The 26,521-nt window shown below is 39.6% G+C and overlaps 1 protein-coding gene across 1 annotated transcript in view; it reads left to right on the forward strand.

Moving 5' to 3' along the window:
• The first annotated feature begins 16,639 nt into the window (after nucleotides 1-16,639).
• prodha (proline dehydrogenase (oxidase) 1a) overlaps nucleotides 16,640-26,521 on the forward strand; it is a 37,571-nt gene continuing 27,689 nt past the window's right edge. Inside the window, exons 1-3 of the mRNA XM_026929305.3 lie at nucleotides 16,640-17,151; nucleotides 17,660-17,868; nucleotides 22,166-22,200. Of these exons, the coding sequence (XP_026785106.3) occupies nucleotides 16,810-17,151; nucleotides 17,660-17,868; nucleotides 22,166-22,200 (586 nt within the window). The 5' untranslated portion in view covers nucleotides 16,640-16,809. The remainder of the gene's footprint in view (nucleotides 17,152-17,659; nucleotides 17,869-22,165; nucleotides 22,201-26,521) is intronic.

A 26,521-nucleotide genomic window follows, 5' to 3' on the forward strand; every position in this document is an offset into this window, starting at 1 on the left:
GTCATTTTTACTATTCGGTGCCATTTGAGTCCCCAAGACATAATATGGTATATTTTATTTTAAAAAAAAGGGATTATACTACTTTCTTTAAGCTTGTCTTATATGATTAACCCCCCTCCATCATGGAACACAATGATATGTACCCAGAATTATTTTAATTTAAAATAATTACTCTGATTTTAGTGCAAGTAGACTAAACTGCCATGTCCCCAATCATGTATGCTCAACTTCAGTTACAAATATAACTAAGAAAATCAAACAAATTCTACACTTTTCATTATTGTTGTACAGCCATATTTATAATAATCCTCCCCGAATGTTGTTTTTAGTTATTAATACATTTTTAATGCTTAAAGTCTTTAAATTAAGTTGCGTCCCTGAGTTGAATGTCCCCCCATTACTCTGATGGAAATTCCTCTGAACATGCCACCTGAATGTTCCTATAGTCACATGACTCTCAGGAAGTACTATAAAATTTTGGAGGGAAATCATCTACAAGAAGCAGAGTATCACTCTTTCATCAACCTTACGCTTATTTATAGAGGAAATGATAATTTTTTTTGTAATTTTGATAAATATTATTAATAAGCATGTTAAAAATCTTTCTCTGTCATCACCATGTGCTAGCCTGTTGTTCATCACATGAGTAGTAATGGCTGAATTTAGCATAAAATTTCACTCCTGTTACTGTCCACCCTGTCACTGTTTTGCTTAGTAACCATTGTATTGTATATATGGTATTGGTATTTCTTATTATTTTGTTGTGTATTTATTGTCCAGCATGGAGGAGATATTCCCAATGCAGAGGCCATGTTCCACAAGCTAAGGAAGATGGGCACTTCAGTGGAACTTTTTCTTGTTGGAGAGGGAGATGTTCAGAGAAAAGTGCAGGAAATGATGGATGCACCCCAGCTTGTGCCTGTCACAGGAACAGTGAAAATCCATTGCATCATTAGTATCTCTCCAGGTACAAATAAATACTGTGACATAACTTGTCTTTGCCAGGCAGTGCTCTCGACTGTGCATGCTATGGGCTGAAACAGGTGAGCCTGGGAGAACAAGCAAGCCCGCATTCCACTGAAGAGCCATCACGGCCTGAAGTTATCATGAAAGAACACATTGTGCAGTGGTGCATTGTTAACTACAATGGTGAACCCTACCAAGGAATCATCCTGGAGATCGAAGAAGATATAAGAGTGAAATGCATGCATAAGAATGGGACAAACAAGTTCTACTGGCCACGTCCACGAGAGGACATTAGCTGGTATAGGGATGATCAAATTATATGTCTGATGAAAGAACCACAAGCTTTAAATAGGAGGTCCATCCAGCTAGAGAAGACATTGTGGAATTTCCTTTGGAAACACCTAGGTTCCTGGTTTGTTACATAGTTTACTGCTGAAACATCTGTGGGAGGATCTGAGACTGAAAAATGTTCCTGATATTTCTTTTTGGTGCTCAGTGGTTGAAACTGGGGGCTAAATGAGCTGGCTTTCTTTTCTGAAATTGTTGTTCACTGCTGATGTCTGAGATAAGACATTGAAAAATGTTCCTGGTATTTTTTTTTTTTTTGGATTCTTAGTACATTTGGTGGTTGAAGATGGGGGTTAAAGGGTAAAGGAGGTGCCGTTCTTTACAGAGATGTGTTGTTGTTCACTGCTGATGTGATGTCTGAGATCAGACATTGAAAACTGTTCCTGATATTTCTTTTGGGTGTTCTGTACATTTTATTGTTGAAGGTGGAGTGAGGTTGGGGTAAATGAATTACCTTTCTATAATGAAATATTTTGTTGTGCACTGTTGTGATGTCCACTCTGTTACATTGTGTCCACCCTGTTCCCTGTGTATTTTTTTATATTAATTAAATAAAATCAGCAAATATTATGCATATATTTCTGGTTACTTGCAAGGAATGAAATGACAAAATGAAATCACTTAAAATGGGGCTTAATTGTACTGACATCCCTTTTTATTCTAAATGAAATGCGTTAAAATTACATCGTGTCATAAAACATAACATATCTTTTTTTTAGATAATGCTTGTTTATTAATGCTTTACTACAGTTGGAGGGTCAAGTGAGGAACATTTTAGCACTTAGAAAATGTAAATATTACTGCAACTATAATATTACCTGCTCAACTTGTTGTGTTAGCACTTTAGCTCCAGGCAGTATCAAAATTCCAGGGCAATAGATACTGATCGGTGTGACACACCTACAGAATAAATTCAACTGGGTTAAACTGCTCCACTGGGTTATATAATGATTGATTGTTGTATGTTGTTGACTTCTTCATTTGAAGTTTTAAGACAATTCCTTGTTTCATCAAACAAACCTAGTAAATTACAGATCACATACATGAGATTCAGATTTCAGTCATCTGTGTTGTGAGTGTTGTTTTCTTGGACTATGAATTGAAATTGGTTGAGAAACAAAGCAGCTTAGACTATCCATCCATCTATTTTCTGTACTGCTTATCCTACACAGGGTGGCAGGGTAGCCTGCGGCCTATCTTCAGGGCACAGTGTAGGGGACACACTGGACAGGGTGCCAACCCATTGCAGGGCACAATCGCACATACATTCACTTACTACAGACAATTTGGAAATGCCAGTCAGCCTAGAATACATGTCTTTGGACTGGGGGAGGAAACTGGAGTATCCAGAGTACATGCAAACTCTGTGCACAGTTCACCAGTTGTAAGCTGCACACAGTGCATTTCCCAATGTACGACGGGTGAACATAAGCTGTGTGCACGGTGATGTTCACAAGTATCCATTGGTTCAAGTCATGATTACATTCTGGGGCAAATGTATAGAGTAGAGGTGGAAGTTAGTCCGCGCCTCACCCATCAACTAATTCTTGGGACAGACTGGCCAGGGTTTCAGGCATTAATACGAGAAATGTTTGTGGGTCCTGCAGTAGCAAGGCACAGTGTGGAAAGTCCAAAGCATTGTCTGGGGACGAGGCGATGTTCACAGGTGGTGCACAGCATGTCGCGAATATCAGCTGGTGAATCCACCAGCCACCCCAAAAGCTCAATTGTATCCCCCTCCATTGATTGAGGTCTTTCAAAAGAATTAGCATGGACCACTTTGGGCCATTAGAACAACTTGGTGGACTACGTAACGCCATAGCTGGAAGCCGTGGCTCTTCGCAACATCTTGGCACACAGCGTTGCGGAGGCACTCTTCCGTGTTATCTCCCGAGTCACGATCCCAAAAGAGATCCTGACTGACCGGGACACTACATTTATACCATGCACTCTTCGCAAACTGCATGAATTATTAGGGGTTAAATGACGTGCAGAATTGGGATAAGTGGCTCAAGCCCCTGTTATTTGCAGTGCAAGAGGTCCCACAAGCCTGGGCCATGGGCAGGTGTGTCTGTCATGCACTTTCTCAATGGACACTGATCCAGACGTTTCCAACAAAAAGTTTTCTTTTATTTGTTTGCACAGGGAATGCTTGTTACTGACAACTGAACATAGCAGAACTATGTTTTCTTTTCCTGTCTGTTTCACTGCACCATGTCACTGTAGTCCTACACATCAAATTGTGGGTTTTTTTTTTTTTTTTTTTACATATCATCACATCTCCCCCCTTAAAAAAAATCCCAATCTTAGAACAAACATGAAGTATAACCCTAGGCTAATACACATGAATAGACATGAAGTTAGCAAGATATTGGTTTTTAAGTTAGCTAATGAAATCTGCAAACTTGTATTTATAAACCTCTACAAATTTCCTTTCCTTGTAGGCTGAAGTTGATGCTGAGCAGTGACTCTCCAAAAGAATCAAGGTAACTTAAATGTTAACTTGGGCTGGATTTTTTTTTCAGTAGCTTTACCTGTAAAATAAGCTTTAAAATTATAGGGAGACTGGAGGCAAAGACTGATTTCATCATATCAAAGCAAAAGCCAAATAACTCCCCAGCTCTGTTTTGAAACCCGATAACATTGGTTTTTGCTATCTTGGACATAAAGTGACATTTTGGATAAAAAAGAGATAGAAATCATAGTGCAGGTTTCTCACTCTAATGAAACACCTGGAAAAGTTAACAAATTCCAAAGTTCAGATTTTGGAAAAAGTAAATTTTAATTGGATCCCCACTGGATCATTAGGTGGCTGGGGATCCATTAATTCACCAAGACAAGGTTGGCCGTGTTCCTCTTTGGTGGTTCCAAACTTGCAGTCCTCAGGTAGCTCGTACAAGCTATAATAATAATAATAATAATAATAATAATAATAATAAACTTTATTTTATATAGCACCTTTAAAGTAGCATCTCAAAGCACTTTACATAAATTAAGATACAGTGAAATACAAATTAAAACGATACAATGAAAATAAAATACAAGCAGAGATAAAATACAAAAATAAGAACCATTCTTAACAGAGCAAGTATAAATAAACAAATTAATCACATGGATCCCATAAAAGCTACCCCAAAAAAAGTATGTTTTAAGAGAAGATTTAAAAACACGAAGATTCTGCACTTCTAATCTCAGAGGGCAGGGAATTCCATAGTTTTGGAGCCAATGAAGAGAAAGCCCTATCACCCATAGTTCTAAGACGGGTTAATGGAACAGTTAAAAGATCAGCTTCGGAAGAGCAGAGATCATGTGCTGGTGTGTAGGGGGTTAAGAGCTCAGACAAATATTGAGGATCCAAACCATTCAAGGCCTTATAAGTGAGCATCTGAATTTTAAAATCAATACAAAACCTAACAGAAAGCCAGTGCAAGGCTTCCAGAATAGGTGTGATGTGATCCCTTGCACTGGTCCTAGTCAGGATTCTAGCAGCAGAGTGTTGTACCAACTGTAACTTACTTAGGGTAGCGTTTGACACTCCAGCCAGCAAAGCATTACCATAATCAATATTAGCATAATCAATGCGGGTAAAAACAAAAGTATTGAATAACTTTTCATCCACAGAGAATGTCAGCATAGGGCGTAATCTGGCAATGTTTCTGAGATGAAAAAAAGATCTTTTGACAGTGTTACGAACACGAGGATCAAATGTTAAATTAGGATCAAATATCACCCCCCAATTTTTTTATTTAGTTTGAAATTGTAAACCAGACCTGTCCACACTTAAGGTTAAAGGCTCAGCTTTGCATAACTGGTGAGCTGAACCAATAAGCATCACTTCAGTCTTGTCACTGTTCAGACGAAGGAAATTTTCAGACATCCATTTTCATCTCAGAGATACATTGAGAGAGAAATGGCACAGCTGCATTAAGATCAGGTTTTGAATGTATATAAATCTGAGCGTTGTCTGCATAAAATTGAAAATTAAGACCAAGTGTTGACCAAGTGGAAAAATGTATATGCTAAAAAGTAAAGGGCCCAAAACTGATCCCTGGGGAACACCAGACCGCACCACACCAACCTCAAACCTGCATCCACGCGTAAAAACAAACTGCTTGCATTTAAAAGACAGGACTTAAACCAGTTTAATGCATAATCAGAGACACCAAAGACAGTCTCTAAACGACTGATTAAAATAGAGTGATCTACTGTGTCAAAAGCAGCACTGAGATCAAGAAGAATTAGTATTGATAGACAGCCAGAGTCAGAGGCAATTAACAAGTCATTAGCGACCTTAACTAAAGCAGTTTCAGTGCTGTGGAGTTTACGGAAACCAGATTGGAGAGGCTCAGAAAGATCATTATCAGTAAGATGTGACAGCAGTTGAGAGGCAACAATTTGTTCTAAAATTTTGGCAAAGAAGGGAAGATTGGAGATGGGACGGAAATTATTTAGGTTATCAAAGTCTGCGTTGTTTGTTTTTGGTACAGGGGTGACAGCAGCAATTTTAAGTGCTGCTGGCACAACACCAGTGCACAGCAAGTCATTTATGATACTCAAAAAAACAGAACATAAAGAATCAAAACATGATTGGAAAAGACAAGCTGGTAGAGGATCTGAAGGCTGGTAGCCTTCATTTTTGAAACCACATTACAGAGAGATTGGGAGTCCAGAGTTGAGAAATTTGAGAAAGCGGTACCAGAAAATTCAGAAAGGTTTAAGGGAAAAGCAGACGAAGTATGAGTAGTGATAATGTGTTTACGTATATTATCAATCTTGGTGCTGAAAAACTCAAGAAACCTATTACAAAGGTGAGTTGAAGTAGGAACATTAGAGGGACTGTGACTTTTAAGCAGTTTGTTAATTGAGTTAAACCGTTGTTTAGAGTTTCTCTGATTGCTGACAATTATCTGTGAAAAATAGACAGCCCTAGCTGACACAATTTCAGCCTTATATTCAAGTAAGCTGTCTTTCCAGGCCTGGTGATGAACAGTTAAACCTGACATACACCATCTATGCTCCATTTTACGACACACTGCCTTCGTCGCATGCAGATCCTCATTGTACCAAGGAGCTGAGTGTAAGAAAGACACAGATCGTGATTTCAAGGGAGCGAGTGTGTCCAGGCCAGACATGAGGATAGAATTCAGCATAGAAATTCTGCCATCCAGTGCATCAGATGGAGACACACAGTTTAAGGAAGAGGCAATAAAATCAGATAAATCAGTGGGTACAATAGATCTCCATTTACAATATGTAATAATGCGAGAAGAGGAAGAGATTTTGTCCAGAAGTTCCATATTAAAAAAGATAGCCTGGTGATCAGACAGCCTTAAATCAGTGGTTGACAGCTGAGACACAAATGAACCATTGAGAATCACAAGGTCTAAAATGTGGCCTTTGTCATGTGTAGGACAGTCCATGAGTTGGTTTAACTCAAAGCGCTCCAGTAAAGACAGAAAGTCTCTTGTTATTGTTGAGTCTTTTATGTCCATGTGGATGTTAAATTCCCCCAAAATTAGGATTCTGTCAAATTTAAAGCACAGCAAAGACAACATATCTGCAAATTCTGATAAAAAATCTTTATTTGTCTTAGGAGGCCTGTAAACTGTCGCTATGGCAGTAGAGAGGGGCTACACTAACACTAAACACTAAAACACTAAAAAACACTAAACACTAAAAACCAGGCATTCAAATGAATTAAACTGAGGAACGGGACTCATGTTGTATTGTTGCTTATGCAACACAATGATACCCCCACCTCTACCCACCTCGCGGGTAATCAAATAGCCGTCGGGAGTCAGTTCATTAAAAAGAAGACCATCTGAGTCTTTGTGCCATGTTTCTGTCAAGTACACGATGTCCAGTTTTTGTTCTGTAATGATGTCCGATAAAATCGCAGCTTCGTTGTTGACAGAACGTGCATTAAACAGTGCCGATTTCAGCAGACACGAGGGAGCGAGTGAATCCGAAACAACCTCCACGCGCTTGAATGCTGACAAATTGTTAAAATTGATCCCCGTAGGTCTACACAGCAGTCTCTAAGGTTTGTGCAGAAATGTCGGATAATCGACAGGTTTAGATGGTGAGCATACAAAACTACACCTTGATGAACGATGTATATAACACTTATGTCGCAGAATACCAACATGACTGCAAAGCTACACACAAATGCCTCAACGGTCTCCCCAGTTCTCTGAGAGCACTGACAAAAACATGCCCATTTGTGAATTATATTTCTCTGTGGCACACAGTGTTCGTTGAACTTGCTCATTACAGCTTCGTATTTTCTTTGTTTGTTTGTTAACATGAGAGGGTTCGATGAAGGTAAATGAATTAAAAACAGGCTCTGCATCCTTCCCCATAGCATACAGCAGTGAGTTCACTTGTACCTCGTCTCCCTCCTTGTTGAGCTTCATAGCAAGATGAAAACAGGATAATCTCTGAATTCACATAGGCCGTCCAGATGGCTGGGCAAAATCTAATGGTTCTGGCAGGTTACACTTTGATGTTTTTATACCTTAATGCCCTAGTCCTAGTGGGTGTGAGAGACTTCTGACACCATGTCCTGCACGTTCTGAATTGACACTGAGCCAGTCATTTCCAACAAAAACCTTATATTTGTTTGCACAGGGTATGCTTGCAACTGACGACTGAACATAGCGGTACTATGTTTTCTTTTCCTGCCCACTTCACCGCATTATGTAACTGTAGTCCTACTCATCAAATTGTAAATTTTTTAACATATCATCACAGTCCCCAACTTGATAAGACAGCAGCGATTGTGGCTTCCATCTATCCACCCTAAACCACAGCCCAGAAATGTGAAGAATATGAGAGATAGTTTTCACATGCAGGGAATGAACAGGACTTGCCAGATATTCCTGTAGCCCCTTTAATGTTGCCGTAAGTCTCTAGGCAGCCTCCCTGATAAGTTTTCATCTTGTCCTTTCATCATTTTTGGAGGGATGTCCTGTTCTTGGTAATGTCACTGTGGTGCCCAGTTTTCTCCACTTGTTGATGATTGCCATCATGGTGCTCCATGGTACTAATGTTTTGGAAATTCTTTGTATCCTTCTCCTAATCGATACGTACATGCTTTGTAAGCTCTTTGTGGACCATGGCTTCAGCAGTCAGATGAAACCAAGAAGATGTCAAGAAAATCCTACACAAATAGCTGATCTTTATTTGGGCATAATCAGAATCAGTTTATTGACATATGATAATTACTTTTTAGCAACAGCGTGACAGCTGGGGAATGGTCGAGCATCAGGAGGAGGAGAGGAGGTGGGTTGAACTGGCAGGTAACGCATGATGTTTCTCACCTGTGTCTTATTACCATCAGACTACTAATCTGTGTTTCTTTGCGCTTTCAGTGGCTGCCGTAACCAGAGAGAGAGAGAGAGAGAGAAAGAGAGAGAGAGAGAGGCATAGCTGGCGGAGCCTGCAACACACACACACACACACACAGGGTGAAAGCCACGAGTTATTGATGGCACCTTTTCAGTTCAGAACAGCATATTATAAATGAAGATTGTCTTCAGAGTGTCCAGTTTGCGACACATACAAACAAGTCATCAGGAATCTGCGATCAGAATTAATTCAGACTGAAGAAAATCTTTGCATTTAATAATAGCTAATGAACATCTGTGTCTCCATCAATCATGACTGAGTGTGAGCACTTTACTTGAGCGGCATGTTCTCCATTCATCTTGTTGGCTATTTGGTGAATCATTTTAGAACAACACAGGTCCCTTTCCCTTTTAGTATGCTATAATCATTATTATTTTTATTTCTTGAAAATTCTCGTTCAACCTACTTATTTGCAACAAGAGTGGCGGGGTGCCAGTGTGGCTCGGCAAAGTCTCTACTGAGATACTCAGGATACTCATGTCTACTTATGCTTCGTAGTAGGACAATAGCCCCCTGACTAGTAAGTAGGTAACGCTTGTCATTTGTTTCTCTCTTATTAGGAAAGCTCAGTGATAGCAATACAAACAATACAAACTCTGCCAACCAGTAAAAGCATAGAACTCTATGTTCTCAACAAGCAGCTGATGCAGACAAGGATAACCTTAATTCAGGAGTTCTATTTACACTGCCTGGCCAAAAAAAAGGTCGCTGTTTGGGTTTAAATAAGCAAATACTTAAGAGCCTATGATTGGATCATTACTGCAGTGATTAATATGTTTCAGCTGGCAACAATTCTTTTAACCTTAACTGCAGTGTGTAGCTACTCATTTCTTAAACAACCATGGCAGATTACGTATCCCATGGTCGTGGAAAAGATGTTACTGAAGGGGAAAATTGTTGGCCTGCATCAAGCAAAGAAAACAACTAAGGAGATTGCTGAAATCACTGGAACTGGGTTATGAAATGTCCAGTGCATTATTAAAGCCTGGAAGGATAGTGGTGAACCGTCAACTTTACAGCAGAAATGTAGTCGGAAAAAATCTTGAATGATCTTGATCAGAGATCTTTAAAACGCTTGGTGATGTCACATCGTAAAATAATTGACAGGAGAACTCACAGCTATGTTTAATAGTGAAAGTAAGAGCATTTCCACACGCACAATATGATAAGAACTTACAGGATTTGGACTAAACAGCTATGTGGCCACAAGAAAGCCATTTGTTAGTGAGACTAATCGGAAAAAATTACTTCAATTTGCTAGGGAGCGTAAAGAGTGGACTGTGGAGCAATGGACAAAGGTCATGTGGTCTGATAAAATTAGATTTACCCTATTCCAAAGCAATGGGCGTGTCAGGGTAAGAAGGGAAATGCATGAAGTGATTCACCCGTCATGCATAGTGCCTACTGTACAAGCCTCTGGAGGCAGTGATATGATCTGGGGTTGCATCAACTGGTCAGGTCGAGGCTCAGCCTCATTGTGTGGCAATAAAATGAAGTCAGCTGAGCACCTGAATGTACTGAATGACCAGGTTATCCCATCAATGTACTTTTTCTTCCCTGACAGCACAGGCATATTCCAGGATGAAAATGCTAAGATTCCTCAGGCTTAACTTGTGACAGAGTCATTCAGGGAGCATGAGGAATCATTTTCACACATGAATTGGCCACCACAGAGTCCTGACCTTAACCCCATTGAAAGTCTTTGGGATGTGCTGGAGAAGACTTTACGGAGTGGTTAGACTCTCCTGTCCTCAATGCAAGATCTCAGCCAAAAATTAATGCAACTCTGGATGGAAATAAATGTTGTGAAGTTGCATAAGGTTGTTGAAACAATGCCAGGATGAATGCGTGCCATAATCAAAGCTAAATGCATTGCAACAAAATATTAGATTGTGTGACTTTTTTTTTTGGCCAGGCAGTGTATTTTTCTACTTGAAGTACAAAAGTACGAAAATGTACTTAGGTATGAATAGTTAAAGCACTGTGAGTTTTGCAGTTAATAAACAGTTTCTATAAATGAAACCTGAGTGATGTTAGCTGTTCATGTCTACCCCAAACAGGCCTCCATAACAGAAAAAATATATAATAATAATAATAATAATAATAATAATAATAATAATGCCATTATTGTAAAAAGTAGCAGCAATAACTCACAGCACTTCTGTTACTTTACTACATTTAAAAGCTAGTGCGGAATTTAAGTAGTAGTCTCTCACAAAAAGAGGAAATACAAGCTAGCAAGTTTTGTCTTGTTTATTCTCTTTGTGTCATGTTTTGGTGAAATTGTTGCTTGAGGTACGAAGGGGTGGGGGTAAGTTCAGCCAAACAACGAGGTTAAACTTAATTTGATACCTGTAGTTCATAGAGTGTCTTATTTGTTTTTCATGTATTCAATTTATTTTGCATAATAAGTTTGTCAACCAAATAATGGCTTTGTGGCTCAATGACTGTTTTCACAGAAATTGGGTGTCCTTCTATTCACATAGTTGAATATTTGATATTTAAAATGAATCAACATTCTATTTACAGGGCTGGAAAGGTAAACAGAGAGTACCTGAACACTTTGACAACTGTTAATTACAATGATTTAGTTTGTAGCATGAAATGCATTACACTTAAAAAATAAAAAAAAAATAAAAATCCAACTTGAAAAATAGTTGTCTCTATGCAAAGAAGTAAGTTAGATGCTCGAATTAATGACGTCAAAGTTTAACAAACTCAAAATCCATTGTTTTGCTTCTTTTATTAGCAAAACTTTAAATATCAATTTGATAAAAATGAAATAAGCAATTAGGTCAGTTTTCCCAGGCTTTTCCTTTTCAGTTTAAGTTGACGAATTGCAGTGGAAGTGAGCGAATCTATAGGGGAGAGCATATTGGCTTTTTGTTGCCTTCGACTGTGGTTAGTAGCCTTTTAGCTATAAAATTATGTGGTAAAGTTAACAGTGGCATTGCTTTTTAATACTAGCTTATGTTAGCAGCTTATATGTTCTCCACCCATCAGACGTTTATGAGCACAAATAAATTAGCACTAATCTCTTGAATGTTTTCCTTGGCCAACTGGGCTAACATGGTGCACATGTTGTAGCTAGCTAACTATGTGGATGGTTCACTACAAAAGAACTATATCATGCCATGTTCCAAATAATGTTGAAGTAATGTAATGCATTTTATGTATTATATGTCCTACATTTCATTTCAAACCTGTGTGTGCATTTCAAACCTAAAATTACCTAGCTATATTAGCAAACTTATCATTTAATTTGTCAAAACCTTTGTTCGAAGAACGAAGCATGAATTCAGAACAATAAAAATGTTTTCAGTGGTTAAGCTAGCTGTTGAACATGGTGCACCTAGATGGTCCTACCTAGATGGTTAGTTAGTTAGCAAGATTGCTAGTTCATATATAGTAGTAAGTTTTTTACATGGTGCTAGGTATGTCAGTTGGTTACCAATCCAGTTAACATTAGCTTGCCTAAACTTCAGGTCATTTTCTGTCCAGTTATATGACTTTAACTAACCAAAAAGACCCAGATTCAGACAGAATTTTATTTAGCCTTGTCCTTTTTGTTTCAGACTGCAGTTGATTCCACATGAATTCGAACTGAGTTTTGCTAATTACTCAGCAACCTAGCTTTGTAACTATAAACATTTGTGATTATCTACAGCTATGTTAATTTAGCTAAATAACCTATATGAATTAGTAATAGTATGATAACTGTCAGTTTTTGCTTTTTCTTTTTTTTTCAGAAAACAACATGGTAGATGCACTGCAGTAACTGCTCATTCACCACCCAAGATGTAGATGTTCTGTTGAAGCACCACAGAGTATGCCATGGGCACCATGGTACATATTGGCACTGATTCTACATAGATTGTGTGTACTCCATTAAAACACCAGGTTAATTAAGATGTCATCTTTCGAAATGTTATGTTAAAGCAGCTACGTGTGAAGAAAATTCCTCCTAGGAATTAGGAATACATTTAAGAAGACATGAAACCATGAGGTGCCCATTTTTTTAAAGCAGGACACACAACTATCCAGTAAAAAACTACAGCATTTCAGTGACAACTGTTAATATAGTGTAGGAGAATTATTTTAATGCAGGTCAGAGTTTGGATCAGGACCCTACTGCCGAAAGTGATAATGACACACTGACTGTCGCAGGCATCAGGAATAGAAAAAGTGGACACATCAACTGTCCAGCATAAACTTGCATCACTTTTTCTTTGTATGCATGCTGTCTTGCAACACGAAAAGTAACTGAGGAGCTAAATAATATTGTTTGCTTTTTTGCTACAAGAGTTCATGCACATCAAGTCTAAAGGACATTCTTACCAAACATAACAAGGATCTTGATGACTCCATTGTTCCATAAGTAGTTGAAGCCATTTTTAGAGCAACTCCTTTACTTGAAACAACTTCAAAAAAAGGCATTTTGTCCACTGATTACAGAAAGAATAATTACTTTAAAGACAATTTTCCAGTAATTGAATTGACAGAGTATCTTTACGATACCCAGAGGGTATGATCATTTCTGGGGGCAGAGTGGGGGACTTGCTGAGTTCCATAAGATTGTCAAGAAATTCCATAAGATTGTCAAGATTGAAGAAATTCCTTCATTCCTTCTTTCTAAGAATGTACCAAATTGTTGATTTGGCCACTCCTAGATTTTCTGCTATGTCTCTGATAGGTCTGGTTTTTTTTTTCAGCCTAATGATGGCCTCCTCCTCTTTCATTGACACCTCTTGGGACCGCATAGTGAGAACTCACATGAAAAGCTACTAAATGCAAATTCATCACTTGGAATCAACTCCAGACCTTCTATCTCCCTAAATTCACGAAATAATGAGGAAACGGGCAGCACCCGGCCATGAAACTGCATATCAGTCATTTGTACAATTACTTCTGAGCCCATGAAAATGGAGGAACTACATAAAAAAGGCTATAATTCCTAAAGTTAATGCAAAATTTTTGTTAAACCCCTTCAGTTAAAGCTGAAAGTCTACACTTCAATCACATCTTGATTGCTTCATTTCAAATTCATTGTGGTGGTGTACAGAGGCAAAATTATGAAAATTGTGTCACTGTCCAAATATTTATGGACCCAAATATACAGTTAGGTCCAGAAGTATTTGGACAATGATGGAGTTTTTGTGATTTTGCCTTTATACACCACTACAATGGATTTGAAATAAAACAATCAAGATGTGATTGAAGTGTAGACTTTCAGCTTTATTTTAAGAGGTTCCACAAAAATATGGTATTTACCATTTAGGAATTACAGCCATTTTAAGCAAAGTACCTCCATTTTCAGGGGCTCAAAGGTATTTGAACAATTGACTGACAAGAAATTATTTGACCAGGTACGGTCCATTCCCCTGTTACTTCAAGACAAATGAAGCAGATAAAAGGTCTGGAGTTGATGTCAGGTATTGAGTTGGCATTTGGCAGCTGTTCGACTGGAGCTACCAATATGAAGTCCAAGGAGATCTCAATGCAAGTGAAGGAGGCCATCATTAGGCTGAAAAAACAACATAAATCTATAAGAGAGATAGCAAAAACCTTAGGTGTGGCCAAATCAACAGTTGGGTACATTCTTAAAAAGAAAGAAAGTACTGGTAAGCTCAACAACATCAAAAGGCCTGGAAGACCACGGAAGACAACTAAAGTGGTGGATCGCAGAATCATTTCCTTGTTGAAGAAAAACCCCTTCACAACATCAACAGAAGTCAAGAATACTCTGGAGAAGTTAGGCGTATCATTGTCAAAATATACAATTAAGAGATGCCTTCATGAATGTAAATACAGAGGGTTTACAACAAGGTGCAAACCACTGGTAATATTAAAGAACAGGAAAGCCAGATTAGATTTTGCCAGAAACATCTAAAAAAAGCCTCCCATGTTCTGGAATAAGATTCTTTGGACTGAAGAAACCAAGATTAACTTGTGCCAGAATGATGGGAAGAGAAAAGTATGGCGAAAGAAAGGAACAGCTCATGATCCAAAGTATACCACATCATGTCAAACATGGTGGAGGAAATGTTATGGCATGGGCATGTATGGCCGCCAATGGAACGGGCTCACTGGTGTTTATTGATGATGTGACTGCTGACAGAAGTATCAAGATGAATTCTGAGGTGTATAGGGCTATACTCTCTGCTCACATTCAGCCAAATGCTACAAAACTGATAGGACGCCACTTCACAGTGCAGGTGGATAATGACCCTAAATATACTGCAAAAGCAACTCAAGACTTTTTGAAGGCAAAGAAATGGAATATTCTTCAATGGCCAAGTCAGTCGCCTGATCTCAACACAATAGAGCATGCTTTTCACTTACTGAAGACAAGACTGATGGCAGAAAGACCCACAAACAAGCAGCAACTGAAGGTGGCTGCAGTGAAGACCTGGCAAAGCATCTCCAGGGAGGAAACTCAGAATTTGAGTTTTGAGAACATGGGCTCCAGACTTCAGGCAGTCATTGACTGCAAGGGATTTTCATCCAAGTATTAAAATTGTGGTTATATTTACAATTATGTCACTTTGTCCAAATACCTTTGAGTCCCTGAAAATGGAAGTACTTTCCTTAAAATGGCTATAATTCCTAAATGGTAAATGCCATATTTTTGTGGAACCTCTTAAAATAAAGCTGAAAGTCTACACTTCGTTCACATCTTGATTGTTTTATTTCAAATCCATTGTGGTGGTGTATAAAGGCAAAATCACTAAAACTCGGTCATTGTGGAAATACTTCCGGACCTAATTGTATGTATTGGGTTTTTCATTCATCTTTGCGTTTTTTGGATGTGCATGCTATATCTTTCAGATTAAGATTAGGGCTTTGCAGTACTTTAGCTAGAAAAAAAAATGGGAAACATAAGTATGAGATTGGCCTAGCATAAACTGTCTCTCACCTTGAAGCCTCTTAACTAGGCTCACTGTCTGGACTGAATGTTTTGGTACAGTACTTTTTGATTATCTCTGTTTCTTTCTAACACCTCTGTATGTCAGCTGCTCTTAAGGGCATTCTTTAAGAGATACTGAATAACAATATTTCTATCATTTAAACCAAACTGAACAATAAATCTAAATCTAAAACACACATAGGCTACATAGATACACTATTTAGATGTCTACTGTTATGTGCATGTCCACCCTGTTAGGTCTTTTGTGCTAACAGGTTGGACCATAACAGGGTGGACATTCTAACAAATCATTACACAGAGTTTGAGCAAGACCAGTCTACCATAAAAGTGAAATCAACAAAAGAATTTTATACTTTTTAATATGATGACTTTGAAATGAAATCTTAATTTAGCCATTACAGAGAAATCTTAAAATAGACATTAAAAAGTCTGCTTTCCCTCAAAAAAATGTGAGCCCAGGAAATTATGTCGTTATAAAGACAGAAATTCATTTAAAGAAAATCTCTTATAATCATTGAAACAGTGTAATGTTTAGAAATGACTTAAACAAAGCTTTTAAAATATGTGAAATCTCTGAAACATTTTTATGATTATACCGCCTACATTTATCTCAGAAATCTAATGCACATCCCTAGGGAAATGGGAAACCTCTAGTGTCTGACGAATAAAAGCAGGGTAAAATGTATAAAATATAGTTTGTGGGAGACTGCATTGTGTTTAACATTCAAAAAGTGTTAATTATTATTCCACATTTTACATAAATACCATCTGTGTTGGGGACAAAAAAGGCACAGAATTGTACTGTAGGAATCACCCTTATGGGAAAGTCACAGTAATCAGTCAACTACTGTAATGAAAACCAGCTAGTGCTTTGCATGTTTGTATTTCACATTCATCAGGGGCTGAGCACCACTGAAGGTCTGATCCTAGATCCGCCCCGGGATAGAAGCGAATTAAGATAAGGGGCGTTGAAATGTTTGGGCTCATATGCCCTTACATATGACTGCCTTTCAGAGGTGCTGTGTGAGGCGCGTCACAAATCTCTTTTAGTAACCGCGTTCGTGTGAACTGGAGAGCGCGTGCGAGCACCCCCTGCGTCCACGTGTTGGAACGGAACGGAAACTCCCAGCTGAACTTCTTTTAAAGTCCTTAAAACAATGTGGTACGGCATGGTGATGCAGGCTCTGGTAAGAGCCAATTCGGACAAACTGATCCGCATGAAGTTTGCTCCAAAAAGATTACGATCCACTGGAGCATCGAACCGGCCGCAAGAGAAAGGCGAAGAGGCGCAAGCAGTATGTCCGCTAGTTGAGAAACCGTGCATGGTAGACTTGATGAGCGATGCGAGAAGACATGCGGTCAGCCATGGCAAGAAGATCTTCATCGATTTTGAGAACACGCAGGAAGCGTACAAGAGCAAAGACACGCTCGAACTGTTGCGAAGTTTGCTCGTGTTCAAACTCTGCACGTTTGACTTCCTCGTGGATAAGAACAAGGAGGTGAGGAGGGGTTTGCAGTTGCCTTACCTAATTACTTGTATGTAGTTCAGTGTATGTCAAGTTTTGCTTAAATATTGCATATGGCTACAGTGAAGCATGAACCAGTGTTAAATTTTCATATCATCATCATCACCACCATTTTATTATGATTTATATTACATTGTCTGAAAAAAGTATGTATACCTGTCATATTCAGCAGCAATTTAACTAAAAAGGAACAGTACATTCAGGACCCATGACACAAAAGCTCCTGACAATTGTCTACTATTATCAAAAAGCAAGTTGATTAACAGAGCTAGTCAAATGGTAGTTATCAACTTACCAACTTGCTGCTGGTCAGGCTGTATTACATCTAGCAAATCTAGCAAAACTTAAACTGGAACCATTCTGATATATCTTCAGCATATACTGCAAATAACACTATATACCATAGCTCACTTCTCTCATATGAGGCTGTTTGTTCAATATATTTATCAATATTCTATACATTACTGTTCTTTCCCTATAGCTAATGGACTTGAGTAGGAGGATCTTAGGCCAGCGCCTTTTCGAGAAGTTGATGAAGATGACATTTTATGGGCAGTTTGTGGCAGGAGAAGACCAGGACTCTATTAAGCCCCTGATGCAGAAGAACCAGGCTTTTGGGGTTGGCTCGGTTCTGGACTACAGTGTAGAGGAAGACCTCACACAGGAAGAAGCCGAGAAAAAGGAGATGGAGTAAGTATGGCAGTGCTATTAGGATACTAGCTTAGTGAGGATAGTTGTGCTGATCCATTTTTATTTGTTTTTAAACAGAACAAGCTGCAGCTGACCGTATCTATAGAGAACTTTGATGGAAACCTATGGAAAATTTAGCCATAGCCCGAAGGTAGTCACTAAGACTGAATAGCAAACAGTACTAAACAGCTGTTACTGGCGATTAACAGCTCAATCAAGTTCATGTGTTTGATCGATTTAATCACAACAAGCTCTTAAAAGATATTGTGTTGACTGTATGAGTGTTTCAGTGATTGTTGAATTGTCAGGGCATCACTTCACCATCACCGTACCACCAGAGATTAAAGTTTAGATAACTCTCCACTGCTTGGCCACATGTAAACTGCGGTTTACATCAAATGGGTTTTTATCTGTGCAGCTTGGTAAAGGATTGTATATAGAATGAGTGTGGTAAAATGAGGGACGGATGATCTGTTACTGTCGCAACCAGGATGGCTACTCACTTGCAGAGAAAACTAGACTGATAGTCAACTTGCTCACAAATAGAAGAGCAGGAGTAGCTGGCTACTGCTTCCAAATTGTTTGTTGAATTGCTACAGATTGATAATGTATTTAACCACCAATTCATCTACTTATCAGGGATTTCCTCAAATTTGCCTGTGTTAATTTAAGTGGTGTTTTGTACTGAGTAAATAATGCTCTACCTATGATTTTTTTTTTAATTTATTTATTAGTCTGGTAGTAGCATTAGTATTTATTTAATGAAATTAGTAACACCATTTAAAAACCATGGCATATGGTTTACAAACATCAGTATGCATCAGCATTGTTTATTATTTATCCTAACTGCCATGTTTCTAAATCTGCAGTAGGTTTTGGTTGCGATGTTAGTCCTGTTCTCTTCTTAATTTAGGCTCATTTTTGGTAGACTATGTTAAACTTCAGCAAAAATTGCAAACAAACTAAAAACAATCACAAAAATAAAGTATCAAAGGTAGTACTTATTTTTTTAAATTATATTTTCCATTCATTCTAATTATTTGCATTTGCAGCATCCATTTTTCTTTTGCAACCTAGCTTACCCATATGAATAGAGCAGCTAAATCTGTAATAGACAGATTTGAAAATCATGAGAGAAACCACATGACTATTAACTGTAACTGGAGCAGATGCATCATGTTATGGCTAGTATTTCCTCTAATATGTTTTTGAAGCAAAATAATAAAACAAGTCAAAATCCTATTGCTGAGAGTCAGATGAAATAAATTATTTTTGCATGGTCTGTGTTCCTTAGTAGCTTCTCGGCTGTGTTAAAATTAATATCAGGCAGAAGGTTTGTTCAGTATATCCCAGTATATCCCAGTATGCCGGCTCATAACCTTTTTTTGGCCACAGTTATTGAACCTGCTTTCAAATCCTGTTTGGTCAGTTAGGCCAAGCCCTCCCACCCCACCCCCACCCCTGATTGGTCAGTTAAGTAGGAAAGTGTTTACACCCCTTGCATGGTGTGTAGGAACGCATGAGCACGAGTGAGCACTGTTATGACACACAAGCACATCCCCCAGAGGAGCAGTGAATGTTGTGCAAGATGTTTTGGGTAAGCTGAGATGTAGAGTTTTTCTGATGGCACAGAATGAAACAAAAACACCCATCATGGGAACACAGCAGTAGTCTGCGTGAGCAAGAGAACAAGAGAGATAAAGAGAGAAAAAGAACATAGAGACCTGATTTCACTAATCAGCAGAGAAGGAAATCTTTCAAAAGACAGTTATAAAATAATCTTTTCTCTGAACATGGAAATCACTACAGGTCACTACAGTTAATGCCAGATGAAGCCACAGAAACAGAAGGGCAGAAAATATCTTCTGAGTTCATTACTGGAAACTGACATTGTGCTTCTTTCCAGGTCATCCTCAGTGATGCTTAGTGAGCTGGGCAGTCACACACTGTGGGTTTAAAATTTAGGTGCATGTCCTCTTTTTTGGCTGAGATGGTGAAGGTGGTGCAGGGGTACACTGTCTGCACATGTGTAATCTCAATGTGTGCTCTTGGGTATATGGGGTGGGTTTAAACAAACACACACGCACACACTTGTATACACATGGGTTTTACACACTAGGATATAAAAAGGGCTTTTAATACTGTCAAGAGCTGTTTTTCTTCTGACTACAGCTGCAAAATAATTAATATATAGAATGACCTTTAGTCATGGCTACAGACAAAGTGTAAAGTTTAATTTCTGATTGTCACTTTGTCCAGTTACTTTTGGTCCCTAAGATAGAGGGGGATTACATATTAAATGTGTTGTAGTTCCTAAACTGTTAACCCAGTTTGGATGTAAATACTCTCAAATTAAAGCTGAAGGTCTGCCTTGTTGATGATAGAGGTCAACGGAGAATGGCCAGTCTGATTTGAGTTGACAGAAAGGCTACAGTAACCACTGTGTACAATTGTGGTGAGCAGAAAAGCATCTCAGAATGCACAAAATGTTGAACCTTGAGGCGGATGGGCTACAACAGCAGCAGACCACATCAGGTTCCACTTCTGTCAGCCAAGAACAGAAAGCTAAGACTGTATTGGGCACAGGCTCACCAAAACTGAACATTTGAAGACTGAAAATATGTAGCCTGGTCTGATGAATCTGAATTTCTGCTGAGGCACACAGATGGTAGGGTCGTAATTTGGTGCCAACAGCATGAATAAATGGACCCAACTGCCTTGTGTCAACAGTCCAGGCTGGTTGAGGTGGTGTAATGGTGTGGGGAAAGTTTCACCGCACACTTTGGGCCTGTTAATACCAATCAATCATCACTTGAATGCAACAGCCTATTTGAGTATTGTTGCTGACCATGTGCATCCCTTTACCCATTTTCTGATGGCTACTTCCAGCATGATAATGCACCATGTCGCAAAGCAAGTTGTCTCAAACTTTCATGAACATGACAATAAATTCAGTGTTCTTCAGTGGTCTTCCCAATCACCAGATCTGAATCCAATAAAACACATTTGGGATGTGGTAGAATGGGAGATTTTCAGCATGAAAGTGCACCTGCAGTGCTCCTGCATTCTGCAGTAACTACGTGATGCAATCATATCAACATGGACCAGAATCTCAAAGGAATGTTTGCAACATCTTGTAGAATCCATGCTGTGAAGAATTGAGACTGTTTTGAGAGCAAATGGAGGCCCTACCCAGTATTAGTATAGTGTTCCTAATAAAGTGCTCAGTGAGTGTATATTTATACACACACACAAAATTTATACACACGCACAGAAAATTCCCAGAATTCGAATGTTCTGTGCACACCTAAGCAATTTTACATTGAAGTGCTTAGGCATCTACAGGAACGCATCAGAAAAAAGTCTGGGAGAAGTGGATCTTGCACCACGACAATGCACCTGCACACACTGCGTTGTCAACCAAGGAGGTTTTTTTATAATATTCATTTGCAAGAACGAATGTAATTATTTGTACAAAGACAATACTTTTTACATTGTTAATCTCTTCCCAACCAACCCAGAACAGACTGCCTTAGAAAAAATTATTAAAAAGTTATAATAATTTAGGGGGAAAAAAATAATAATAAAAAAAAATCTTACATATGCCGATCAGCCATAACATTACAACCAACTGCCGAATATTGTGTAGGTCCCCCTTGTGCCGCCAGGACAGCTGTGATCCATCAAGGCATGGACTCCACAAGACCTCTGAAGGTGTGCTGTGGTATCTGGCATCAAGACGTTAGCAGCAAATCCTTTAAGTCATGTAAGTTGCGAGATGGGGCCTCCATGGATCAGACTTGTTTGTCCAGCACATCCCACAGATGCTCGATTGCAACTGAGATCTGGGGAATTTTTGGAGGTCAAGTCAAAGTTGAACTCTTTTCATTTTGCTCAAACCATTCCTGAACAATTTTTGCAGTGTGGCAGAAAGCATTATCCTGCTGAAAGAGGCCACTGCCATTAGAGAATACTGTTGCAATTCTAAATGAGATTCACAACTTGATAGCACTGAGCTGGAAATGCCAGACATGACCAGGTTTGGCTTTTCTGCCGGTGTGTGAGTCAGTAAATGGAGAGGGTACTTTAGGCTTTTTGGTGAAGTAGTGTGTGACTGTCTTGATCAATCCATTTGTGTGTTTTTCGATCGCAGTTAAACTTGAAAAACTTAGAAATCTTTTTTATGCTTGGTGCCAGTGGCCAGGGAAACCTCTTAAGACATTAAAAGTTACCAGGATGTAATATTGCACCACTCATGTCCTTTTCCTCCTGCCATGTTCTCTTTTTATTTTTCCAGTTCCTGTGTGTCTCAGGCTGAAAAGGAAAGCCATGGTATGTACCAAATATGTTATAATGTAATAATTAACTTTAAAAGGCCCTATGATTATAAACCCAGTTGTGTACAGTCATGTTCAGTTCAGTTCTGGATGGCCAATGATCATTGAAAAGTGATAATAAAGTCAAATATTTCTAATCAAGCTGAACTGTCATGTAATGCCAGTGGAGATGGATGCAATTGCAGTATAAAACGTTTATTGAGAGACGGGCAGACAAATCCAAAAATGAAGAGCAAACACGTAGTGAAAAACAAGCACAGGGTCAGGCGATCAGCAAACAGGCAAAACAAACACGAGAATCAAGAAACAAGCCGGAAGACAAAAACCAGAGTGAAAACACAAAACAAAACAGCTAGGTAAAGTCAGGCAGTGAAAACTGAACAATACTGCATGACGAACAGAGACACATTTGTTTAAATACACAGAATAATCAAGGGGGAACTAGGAACAGGTGAGACAGGACAAGACATATGAAGGATGCAACCAATGACAAGACAGGGGAGGAGACAGGACATGAATGAAAACAAAACACACATGTTAATGTAAACAAAGTCCTAATCCGAGAGCCTGCGCTGTTGCATCATCAGCCACAGAAGCCAGCTGGTCTTGGGAGGCCTTGCCGTCAGCCACAGACAGGAACGTGGCGTTTGAGGCTGTCTCATTGGCCTCAGGATTGAGCAGGTCTTGGGAGGCCATCTCGGCTGTCACAGACTTGAGCAGGTCATGGGAAGCCCTGCTATCAATCTTACGCTTGAGCAGGTCATGGAAGGCCGCGCCGTTGGCCTCGTGTAGGAACAAGTCTTGGTCTCAGGCGTTAGCAGGTCATGGGAGGCCGTGCCGTCAACCTCAGGCAGGACCATGGCGTGGGAAGCCACTTGTCGGAATCTGGCTTGAGCATGGCGTGGGAGACCGTGCCGTCAGCCTCAAGCTGGAGCAGAGCAGGAGAGATCACCTCGTTGGTCTCAGGCTGGAGCTCTGGAAGCGAGGGCCCCCTGTGTGCCTCTGGCTGGAGCTCTGCAGGGAAGGAGGCCGCCCTGTGGGCCTCTGGAGGGAGCTCTGCAGGAGAGGCCGCCCTGTCGGCCTCTGGCTGGAGCTCTTCAGGGAAGGAGGCTGCCCTGTCAGCCTCTGGAGGGAACTCTGCAGGGAAGGAGGCAGCCTCTGGAGTGAGCTCTGCAGGGATGTTTCACATTGGCCTCTTCATAGTAGCTAGTGAATGACCGAATGGGTTCATCTGACAGGCTAGTCCAAAGCAAAAGTCCCCCTTCCCATAAATCACGCTTGTTAAACAAATGAATTCAGCCACGCTTCCTAGGCCCATGGTTCCCGTGGCGACCAGAATTAATGTGACTGGAGACGGATCCAATTGCAGTATAAAGCATTTATTGAGAGACAGGCAGAGAAACCCAAAAATGAAGAGTAAGCGCATAGTGAAAAACAAGCACAGGGTCAGGCGATCAGCAAACAGTTATAACAGACACAAGAATCAAGAAACACACGAGAAGTAAAAAACTGGAGTGAACCCACAAAACAAAACAGCTAGGTAAAGTCAGGCAGTGAAACGCTGAACAATACTGCACGATGAACAAAGACACACGGGGGAGGTTTAAATATACAGAATAATCAAGGGCGAAACTAGGAACAGGTGAGACAGGACGTGACACATGAAGGATGCAACCAATGACAAGACAGGGGAGGAGACAGGACAAGAATGAAAACAAAACACATATGTTAATGTAAACAAAGTCCTAACCCAGTTTTACGGAAATCACTGTCCATAAAAAGAATTTGTTCGATCCAAAGAGCACTGGAGCTGCTAGTTTGGTTTGCTAATTTATATGATTTTATATACACCGTCAGCCTTAACATTAAAACCATCTGCCTAATATTGTGTAGGTCCGCCAAAACAGCTCTGACCCATCAAGGCACAGACTACACAAGACCTCTCAAGGTGTGCTGTGGTATCTGGCACCAAGATGTTAGCAGCAGATCCTTTAAGTCTGTTGCTATGAAGGGGTGTACTTGGTCTGTAACAATATTTAGGTAGGTGATATGTCTCAGAGTAACATCCACATGAATGCCAGGACCCAAGGTTTCCCAGCAGAACATTGCCCAGAGCATCACACTGTCTCCGCTGGCTTGCCTTCTTCCCATAATGTATTGTGGTGCCATCTCTTCTCCAGGTAAGTGACTCGCACGGACCTGGCCATCCACTTGATGTAAAAGAAAACGTGATTCATCAGACCAGGCCACCTTCTTCCATTGCTCCATGGTCCAGTTCTGATGCTCAAGTGCCCATTGTAGGCATTTTCTGCGGTGGACAGGGGTCAGCATAGGCACTCTGACCGGTCTGCGGCTACGCAGCCCCATACACAGCAATCTGCAATGCACTATATGTTCTGACACCTTTCTATCATGGGCAGCATTAACTTTTTCAGCAATTTGTGCTACAGTTGCTCTTTTGTGGGATTGGACCAGACATGATAGCCTTCACTCCCCACGCGCATCAGCGAGCCTTGTGTGACCATGAGCCTTGTGCACCCATGACCCTGTTGCCGGTTCACCGGTTGTCCTTCCTTGGACCACTTTTGGTAGGGACTAACCACTGCATACTGGGAACACCCCACAAGACCTGCTGTTTTGGAGATGCTCTGACCTAGTTGTCTAGCCATCACAGTTTAGCCCTTCTCAAGGTCACTGAGATCCTTAAACTTGCCAATTATTCCTGCTTCCAACATATCAACTTTGAGAACTGACTGTTCACTTGCTGCCTTCTGTATACATACACGTGTGTGTGTGTGTTTGTGTGTGTATATATACAGTCATGTGAAAAAATTAGGACACCCCATTAATTATTCAGTTCTTTATTAAGAAATGTCAACATGTCAATTTCTGATCTTGTTTTAATTTGTACCTGTAGATGAAAGTGATGTAATTGCATGTAAACAACAAAAAATCACTTATTAAACAAAAGAAATCAACAAAAATGAGTATTTCAACTGAGGAAAAAGTTAGGACACTCTATGCCCTAATAGCTAGTGTTTCCCCCTTTGGCTGAAATAACCTAAATGAGACGTTTCTTGTAGCCATTTACCAGTTTCTGACTTCGACTGGAAGAAAGTTTCCACCACTCCTCAATGCAGAATTCTTTCAGCTGTGTGATGTTTGAGGGGTTTCTTGCATGCACAGTCCATTTCAAATCACCCCACAGGATCTCAATAGGATTTTGATCTTGGCCATTCCAGAACTATCCATTTTTTACTTTTCAGCCAGTCCTTGGTGGATTTACTGGTATGTTTTGGGTCACTGTCATGTTGCAAGGTCCAGTTCCAGATCAGCTTCAGTTTTTTGAAAAATGGTTTCACATGTTCCTCAAGCACCTTCTGACACAATTCATAGTGGATTCTATGATGGTGAGCTGGCCAGGTCCTGCTGCAGCAAAGCATCCCAAAACCATAACACTTCCACCTCCATGTTTCACAGTTGGTATGAGGTTCTTTTGCTGAAATGCTGTATTTGTTTTACGCCAAACATGCCCTCTGTTATGGTGTCCAAATAATTCAATTTTAGACTCATCTGTCCAAAGCACATTATTCCAGAAGTCTTGGCCTTTGTCTATGTGTTCTTCGGCAAACTTCAGTCTTGCCCTCATGTTTTTCTTAGACAGCAAAGGTTTCCTCCTTGCACACCTGCCATGATAATTAAAGTTGTGCAGTTTCTTTCTTATTGTAGATTCATGCACTTTGACATCAACTGTAGCAAGAGCTTGCTGTACGTCCTGTGATGATATTTTAGGGTTTTTGGAGACTTCTTTAAGCATCTTGCGGTCTGCTCTTGGGGGGAATTTGCTTGGACGGCCTGACCTGGCCATGTTGGCAGTTATTTTAAATGTTCTCCATTGTAAATGATTTTCCGGACAGAGGAATGGCTGATTACAAATTCTTTTGAGATCTTTTTATATCCTTAACCAGACTCATAAGTATCAACAATCTTCTTTCTGAAGACCTCTTTGGATCTCACCATGGTGATACCTCTCACTTCAACAATTAAAAGCAAACCAAACTAAATGTCTGAGGTTTAAATAATCTAATAATTTGCACCTGATGTGGTACACCTGTAAGAAATATTAGCCATTTTAAGTACAAATAAATTTTTTTAAACTACATTTTACAGATCATTTTAAAAAGACTTTTCTTTGGTTTTATTTGTTTAGTTATATTACTTGAATCTCCCAATATTGTTAAAATGAAGATCAAATGTCCATATGTTTAACTATGTTAAAAAAACACAGGCTTTCATGGGGTGTCCTAATTTCCACA

This window comes from Pangasianodon hypophthalmus, chromosome 15 (assembly GCF_027358585.1).
Source record: "Pangasianodon hypophthalmus isolate fPanHyp1 chromosome 15, fPanHyp1.pri, whole genome shotgun sequence".
Lineage (NCBI taxonomy): Eukaryota > Metazoa > Chordata > Actinopteri > Siluriformes > Pangasiidae > Pangasianodon > Pangasianodon hypophthalmus.